Source organism: Cornus florida, unplaced genomic scaffold (assembly GCF_030987335.1).
Source record: "Cornus florida cultivar Cherokee Brave unplaced genomic scaffold, ASM3098733v1 CherokeeBrave_3.0.0_Hap2_Chr08, whole genome shotgun sequence".
NCBI classification, from domain to species: Eukaryota; Viridiplantae; Streptophyta; class Magnoliopsida; order Cornales; family Cornaceae; genus Cornus; species Cornus florida.
Window position 1 is genome coordinate 72,090,928 of NW_026775578.1, and position 7,094 is coordinate 72,098,021.

A 7,094-nucleotide genomic window follows, 5' to 3' on the forward strand; every position below is an offset into this window, starting at 1 on the left:
ATGTGGACAGATGAAGAAGATATGAAGCTTATTGAGGCTCTTCTCGACTTACATAACACAGGTCTCTATAATGCCGATCGTGGATTCAAACCTGGCCATGTTACAGCTGTAGAGAAAATACTTGCAATTACTTTGCCACATTCTTATTTAAAGGAAGACCCCCATATTAAATCTAGAATGAAGACATTAAAAACCCATTTTGATGCTGTTCATGACATGTTGCATGGGCCTAACACAAGTGGGTTTGGTTATGATAATTTGAACCGTTGTGTGGTTGCTGAGAAATCTGTGTGGGATGCTTACCTACAGGTATTTTTTTGCCTTCATAATTTTATTTTTCTCTTTCATTTGTATTATGATATTCTTTTCTTTTTTTTTTTCATAATTTTGTATTACGATATTCTTATAATTGCTATTTTTTATAGAGTCACAAGAATGCTGCAACATTTAAAGACAAACCTTTTCCATTTTATAAGGATCTATGTACCATATTTGGAAAAGACCGTGTTACCGGAAATGATGCTGAAACAGCTGCTGATGTTATGGAAAAATTGGACAAGGAACGGATGGACAAGGAAAATGAGAATGAAAATGATGATGTTGGAGATGGTTTAGATGATATTGACGCATCGATTTCATTTATGCAATCTCCCACAATTGGAAAAACTAATGAAGTGAGCTCTAAAAATAAAAAGAAGAGGAAATCTCAAAGTGTCGCAGAATCATTGTGTGAAATAGTGAAACAATCTTCAACTTTGATTAGCTCATATATAAAATCAAGTACTGAACGCCTTAGCCAAGCTATTGAAGATGCTTCAATTAATGAGTTAAAAATTAGGCTGCACGAAGAATTGATGAAGTTACCAAGTTTGAACAAAACCGATCGAGCAAAAGCTTTGGTTCAAATTGGTCGTGACCGTGACTTGATTCAAATTTTTTTCACACTTAATGAGGATATGAAGGAAGAATTGGTGAAGACAGTCATTTCATGAAGATTTTACTTAGGTGGCCCTTTTTGGATATTTGGCTAAGCAGGTTTTGAATTTTTATTATGAATGCTTTGGATAATTATTTGGTTAATTTTGTGATGGGTATGTGGCACTTTTTGGTGATATTTTGTTTAATTATTTTGATAATACTTTGGACTCCTTAATATTAATTTGTTTCTGCAATGATATTAACTTATGATATTAGTTTGATTGTGACCCATAATGAAAGAAAGACTTACCTAACAAGTATAGATTGGGTAAGAGACTTGGTCGTTCTCTTGGTTTTTTTTTTTTACTTCAAATAAATTTTTTTTATATATTATTGAGATTGATATATGATTAAATATATATATATTTTTAATTTTTTAGCCTTTACATCAACTTTTTAGGTTAAGTATTCAATCATGGTGGCTACGGTTTTGTGCTTTCGTCTTTTGGGAATTTAGATATTTTTCCTTTTGCAGTCATTTATTAAGATTAATATCTCATTAAAAATAATATTTTATTTTATTTTAAGATTTTTCTTTATTTTTTTCAATGGCAGTACTGGGCTTCTAATAATAATTTATAATTCATCGTCAGAATTAAAAAGTAATGTAAGCCAATGAAAAGGGCATTTTTGAGAAAAATCATTCCATTTCAGATTTGATAATAGTGAACCAAACAATAGAATGGAAATACTCATTCCATTCCATAACGATTTACCGTGTCACACCAAACATTAGAATGGTAATACTCATTCTATTCCATTCTTATTCTCATTCTATTCCAAGTTGCATTCCATTCCATTCCTGCACACCAAACGTAGCCTTAGAGTTTATTTGACCTCAATGAAAGGCTAAATATGTTTTATTGTCGTGTGGAAATTCTATTCGGAAAGAACAACGTCCATTCCTTTTCTATCCCATGAACACCTCTTGACTCGGGACCCATCCTTCCAAAAGTTATGATAAAGATCCAACATATTTTTAAAATTTTAAATCACTAATAGTGCAAGATGGACTCAAAAAGGAATGTAGGAGAGCAAATTTGAACTAATTTGAGGTTCAGCGGAGTCAAATGGCCCTATTGATTTTTTTTTTTTTTTTTTTTTGGTATTATGTATCTTGTGTTTTTTTAATTATATCTCGATAAAATATCAAAATTGTCCTGTGACGACCCAAGTTTTTCAACCCAGTGCGTCAGTGATGAACCGAAAGATGATCCGATAACGGATCCGAAATGCGGAAGAAAAATACAAACAACGGTCTCTAGAGATACAACATGACTCTAAGACACCATTGTGACCCTCAACGAGGTCACGAGACCCAAAGGAATCAAATGTAGAAACAACATTTCAAAAACGGACAAGAATGCACCTTAGGGCAAAATTGTCATTTCCAGCATAAAAGTGGGTGCCATTGGAAAGGCAACGAAAAATCAATGAACTTAGACTCAAAAATCGCTTGATTCGGAGTCTGGATGAAGAAGATATGGCTAACGGAAGAAGAAGGGGCAAAACGGTCAAAAAAATGGCAACCAAGAACATCTAACCGGTTAGGAGACCTTCCTAACCGGTTAGGAAGCCAAAAATCTCGCCAAAAACACTACCCATACACATGTAACCGGTTACTCGTAACCGTTTACATGTGAAGGAGGCAGAATGGGCAGCCCAAAAACTTGGCAGCAGGGTTTTTTCGGGAAAAAATGGAAATTTAAGGGCCAAAATGACATTTTCTGGAAAAACTCAAAGAATAAATCCCCCTCAAAATCGAGTTTTCTACGTGATACACAAGAAAAATTGAAAAATACGCAATGTAAAATGCCCAAAATGCCCTCCCAAGAAAACTGGTTCAGACGGTCCAAAAAGCTGCTAAATTTAAAAACTGAGAGCTGAACTTCGAATGCGATTTCCGATGCTAAGATGGCATTTTCTGGAAAAACATGAAAAAGAAACCCCCCCTAAAATCATATTTTCTATTCAACCAAGTAAAGAACGGAATTTTTTTCCCAAATAAAATTCCCAAAATACCCTTAGGTCAGAAAATGCAACTAAAGTGTAAAATGAGTCCGTAGGAGGCTGATTTCACCAAAGAAGAAGCTTTGCCCAGAAATGACCATGCACACAAACGTAACTTACCTAGTAAGATGTGCTACAATGGTCCATAGCCCAAAAAAATGGCCGATGCAAAATATGACCCCCCCAACGGCCAAAATGCCAAAAATGAAGTTTGGAACGAAAACTTAGAATTCAAAACTATGAAATGATTTCAAAATGCCGCTTGGCCCTTGGCCACACTTCATAAATGGTGAATGAATGCTAATGGAAGAATCAAAATGGAATTCCCACACCCAATGCAAACATGGTGAATCACAAACTCAATATTTTACAATACTTTTATAATATTCCATGAAGTCAAAATTTACATGGGATACAATTTACATGTCATTGGCCTCCAGCCTCATCTCATACATGTCAAATACATCGCAAAGAGTGTACTCATGTATACATTACATATAAGGGATCAAATGTACACATGTTGACATATAAGACTACAATTGGCATTCCAAGCCAACCTTCACAAAAGTGGAAGTCTCCAGGTCCACAAACCATCCAAGCATAATGAAGACCTCAACTTTGATTCTTGCACCTGAAATATGCCCCAGTATCATAGGGGTGAGTAACATAAAGCTACTCGTAGGAAATGAGCATGCATCGACCTATGTTTTACAAGTTGCATGATTTAATCATTGTGGTTCATTCCACCTAACATCTATGTCAAAGGTGAGACTCAAGGAGCATCCTAGCTACCTAAGATCATTTCTAGCATCAATCACCCTATTCATGCAATTTTAGCAACATAGGTTTATGCTTACACAAAGCGACAACATAGGAGCATGCTTACACAAAGCAACAACATAGGAGCATGCTTACACAAAGCAACAATATATAGATTCTCAAGGTTATCAACTTGAAGTCTAAAATGCAACATCAACTAAATATAACAATTTAGCATAATTGGAATATCTAATACCACACATCAAGACATAGATTTTCTAGGTTATCAACTAGAAATCTAAAAGTGTGAAATCAACTAAATATATCAATTTCGTATGGATGTACTTAACAACATCAAAATCGCCAATAACCAAAACCATAAGTTAACAAGGTAAACATGATTGTCAACTTGGAATTGAATGCGAAAACAAACAGTGGAATACTTGGACATCACGCTCGGAATTCTGCAGAGACCTTAATGGTTATTCCGGGCACTAACCCGTAGGGAAGACCACCCTAAGTGTGCACTTTCTCAATGACTTAGAGGACTCATGTCCCCGTATTAGAGCCAAACCCTAGCCATCTTAACTCAACAATGTTCCAAGATTCCAAAATAAGCCAAATAAGTTTATAACTTATACATATTACTATTACATAGTAGCAAGTTAGCAATATAACTCTCAATTGTGCATAATAAGCATTTCATATCCATAATGCTACGAAATCACAAGCCAATAATATATTCATATTACAAACATACTCTCATGAATATAAACTTAACAACAATGCTCTACAATGCATATAACACAATCTAGTGAATACATTACAAGTCTAAATCCATGCTCTTAAAATAGAAACAACTTCTAAAACATGATTAGATCCAGGGATATACAAGATAGAATTTAATTACATCAAAATAATTAAACTCTCTAGATTTCAAATCATTTCTAATTGGACCCAATTTAATATATGTTAATAGACATATCATGGTCATTACATATATTCACACACTAGCTTAATTAGGCCCATGAAACCACCAAAATAGATTTTAATTAATTCCCTTAATTAAAGTCTTTAGATTTCCAAACTCAACCAAATGCTCTCAAATTAAAGTATGTTGACAAACATGCCAAAACTTAATTTAGAAGCATAATACAACTCAATTCCATGCAAGGTATGACCATGAACTTGAATCTTTCAAAAAAGATAAATATTAATTAAAAAGTGTATTTCTTATTAAATTAATCCCAAATTAATATATGTTAACCAACATATTAAAATAAGAGTTTCTACCATGCCACAATTCAAAACCAAGTTTCTCATCATCATGAAAATTAAATCTTATACAAAGAATTAAATATTTCAAATTTCCTAGATTTGATACAAGGCATGCATATAGGTTGTATAAACATGGAAAACACATAATACAATACATATAAAATCCTAAAACAGTCCCTACCTCCATTTGAGATGAAATCTCAAATCCCCACCAAAATAAATCGGCTCCGAATCCGACGAAACTCCTAGGTTTTGTCAGGGACAACAGCATGAACATGAATCCCAAGAAAGCCCCATCAAAAACATAACTTGACTTTAAACTTGAACTCAAGAAATGGCCAAAACGAGATTCCAATCGGTTGGAATCAAAGGCCTCACCGAGGGGAACAATAAACACAAAGGCATCACCACTTTTTAATGAAGGGAAGAAGTCCAAAAGAGGAGAGCGAAGATGGCAGCCATGGATGGAGCTTGGACCGGCCATGAGAGAGGAGAGAGAGAGAAAAATCTGATTTTTCTTTCTCAGACCTCCTATTTATAGAAAAACTCAAAAAGTGCCCCGAACGGGCCCCGCCGGGTCAGGAAAAGTGGAATTCGCGCAGACGAGCTCAAATGGCAAAATTCCATGAACAAAAAATTCTAAATGGGAAAATATGAATAACGGAAGAAACGACGTCGAAAATCGAGTCCCGAGCAGAGAGTTATGCCCAAAACAAGTTTGGCACAAACTAGGGCCAGAAACCCTGAAACTGGAAAACATCGTCCAGGAGGAAATTCTAAGAGTCCACGACTTGACAAAATGTGAAAATGAATCCCATACAAGGATCCAGACTCAAAACAAGGCATTGAGGAATAACTTTCATTAATTGCACAATGGCCCCTCCAAAAAGTGAAAACTGCGAAACTACCCCAGAATGAAAATATCTTCCAAAAGATATTTTCTTAGATACCCCTGAAATAAACTATCTTCAAAAGATATTCATGAAAAACACCCCAAGAAGAGAAAAATTTTCTAAAGAACTTTGCATTAATGCCCCTACGGGCACCGGGAGCAAACAGAATACTTTCTCACGAAAGTAAAGATACGTATCTCATCGAAATCACTGAGAATGAAGATACGTGAAGTCAGAAACCAACTCCGAACACAAGAAGTGTGGTTACGCAAATAGAGTGACAAACGAGGGAAAGACGAAATAGGGAAAAAGATAAAATAGGGAAAAGACAAAAAGTGAATAGTGTCGAAAAACGAAAAGTGCGGAACTGACTTGGTTCTCAAAGGAAGTTGTCAATCCACAGAAAAGAGTCTCGAAAATCACTCCAGAGCACTCGAGACGACACTAATCGAAAAGAAACCAAACTCAGAAGGGAAAAGATAACGGAAAAAATTTATCCGAAAAATCCGGGTCATTACAACTTTCGCACCTTAAAGGGATTTCGTCCCCAAAATCCAGCCCAACGAAACAGAAAGCAAAACCAGGATAACTACAGAGTGTATCTCCAAGTATCCCTCACAACGCGCTACACCAGCGACCTCGAAACTGAAAGGAACACACAAACCATTGTCAATTGCACCCGCATGCTCATGACAAGACAACCCCTCAAGGAAAAAGTGACCACATGGCCACACAACAAGTCTGAACTCACACAGAGAACCCAAGGTCAGACAAAAGAATGAAAAATAACAACCGTAAGCGTCCCTCTTGACAAACCATCATAAGGAACCAAAAACAACCACCAAAAGAACTCCAAGATAACCACATATCAAATCAGGGTATAGAACAAACACAATGTGGAAGTACGAATAGCAACCAGAACTCGCCCACGACGTACTCGAATGTGTGGTAGCAATGACAGTATCTAGTGCCCGCCCACACTTACTCGTCAGTAAGGTAGCATCGACGGCAACTAGTACTCGCCTACAACACACAACTTGTACGGTAGCATGACAGTATAAGGCACTAATTCATAACCTACCCCCCACTAGGTCTACCCAAGAAACTTCTCGATATAAATGACAACAATGTCAAAAATGATCATTGCCAAAAGCACTACGAAGACCAAAATTTTGT

At 35.9% G+C, this 7,094-nt stretch overlaps 1 protein-coding gene across 1 annotated transcript; it reads left to right on the forward strand.

Moving 5' to 3' along the window:
* On the forward strand, positions 1 to 992 carry LOC132270459 (uncharacterized protein At2g29880-like). Its single transcript, XM_059771637.1, has 2 exons — positions 1 to 309; positions 426 to 992. Exons 1-2 carry the CDS (start codon positions 1 to 3, stop codon positions 990 to 992), a joined length of 876 nt encoding a protein of 291 aa, XP_059627620.1.
* The last annotated feature ends 6,102 nt before the right edge of the window (positions 993 to 7,094 follow it).

What these genes read in the sequence shown, in the direction of transcription:
- LOC132270459 (XM_059771637.1), top strand. Translation starts at nt 1, where the DNA reads ATGTGGACAGATGAAGAAGATATGAAGCTTATTGAGGCTCTTCTCGAC. An exon ending in TGTGGGATGCTTACCTACAG is followed by an intron (nt 310 to 425) that starts GTATTTTTTTGC and finishes TATTTTTTATAG; the next exon opens with AGTCACAAGAATGCTGCAAC.